This window comes from Octodon degus, unplaced genomic scaffold, assembly GCF_000260255.1.
Source record: "Octodon degus isolate 3935 unplaced genomic scaffold, OctDeg1.0 scaffold00010, whole genome shotgun sequence".
Lineage (NCBI taxonomy): Eukaryota > Metazoa > Chordata > Mammalia > Rodentia > Octodontidae > Octodon > Octodon degus.
The window spans coordinates 25,632,988-25,634,142 of NW_004524586.1; the positions used below are offsets into that span (position 1 = coordinate 25,632,988).

Consider the following 1,155-nt stretch of genomic DNA (forward strand, 5'->3'; position numbering starts at 1 on the left):
CAGGTCGCCAGTATTTCCCAGCTGTCTACAGTACTGGTCTAACTCCACTTGTTCAATGTTTCTGTCAAATAAATTCATCATTTCATTCTTTCGCCAGATAGGCTCTCATTCCAACCTGGCATGCCTTCGCACAAATCCTGTTGAAAGTGAATCTGTTCAGAGACTAGCCTTGCTTACTGGCAGAAGCACCGATACTAAAAGAAAGTTTCCCACTCCGATTATCGCCGGAGGAGTAAAAGCCTAAATAAACACCTCCCTAGCTTCCCTTCCGAACTTCAGGCCCAACTAAGCCTGGCCCCGCCCCCAGCGCGCCCAGACGCTGCCGCCGCCACGTCAGCCGGCGGCCGTGACGCCAACGCGCCTGCGTGCCCGGAGGGCGGCCCTCGCGCTGAATCCCGCCCTTACATCCGGGGCTTGGGCGGCGGCGCTGCCGCCGCGCGGGGATCACGTGGCTCCTTCCTTTCCGTCGCTGGCCGGCTGGGCGCGGGCGACTGCTGGCGAGGCGCGTGGAATTTCGCGCCGCTTCCCCTTCGTCCCTTCTCCCGGCTCGGGCCACTAGGGAGTTAGCTGACGCCGGGTGAACTGAGCCTGCTGCCAAGATGCCGGCCTACTTCCAGAGGCCGGAAAATGCCCTCAAGCGCGCCAACGGTGAGTCGGGATGGCGGAGCGCCGGGCTGGGGCGCCCGAGGTCTCTGAGGTCGAGGGCCCTGGCCTACTGCCTGGCGCCTGAGTGTGCGGCCGGAGCCGAGGCCCATGCGGCCTACCCGCCGCAGGCCTGGCCGGGTTGGGCGCGGTTTCCCTTTCCACTCCAGCCAAAAGCGGTGGGAGGTGCGGAAAGCAGCCGTCCCCGAGGCCTTCTCTCCTCCCGCTGCCTTCTGCCGCGCCGCGGGACGCGGCCAGGGGCCACGCGTGCTCCGGCGGGAGCTCCTTCCCCTCACCGGGCTCCCGCAGAACTCTGGACCGCGGGGTTTTGGTCTTAGACCCTGCGGCCCCGGTCGCCATCTGGGAGTGCCGGGGAGGAGGAAACATGGCTCCCTGCCGGGGACAATGCACGCGAGAACCTCGGCTCCACCTCCCTGCAGGGCCGGGTGCCTGGCGGGCCCACCTCCCTGCCCCCCGCGGCACCCCTGCCCCCCCCCCCCCCCCCCCGGAAAC

The 1,155-nt window shown here is 66.6% G+C and overlaps 1 protein-coding gene across 2 annotated transcripts in view; it reads left to right on the forward strand.

The window, feature by feature from the left end:
* The first annotated feature begins 439 nt into the window (after positions 1–439).
* Positions 440–1,155, forward strand: part of Eif3a (eukaryotic translation initiation factor 3 subunit A) — a 52,393-nt gene continuing 51,677 nt past the window's right edge. For both annotated transcript variants that reach the window (XM_023708995.1, XM_023708996.1), the window contains exon 1: positions 440–648. In XM_023708995.1, the coding sequence (XP_023564763.1) occupies positions 600–648 (49 nt within the window). In that variant the 5' untranslated portion in view covers positions 440–599. The remainder of the gene's footprint in view (positions 649–1,155) is intronic.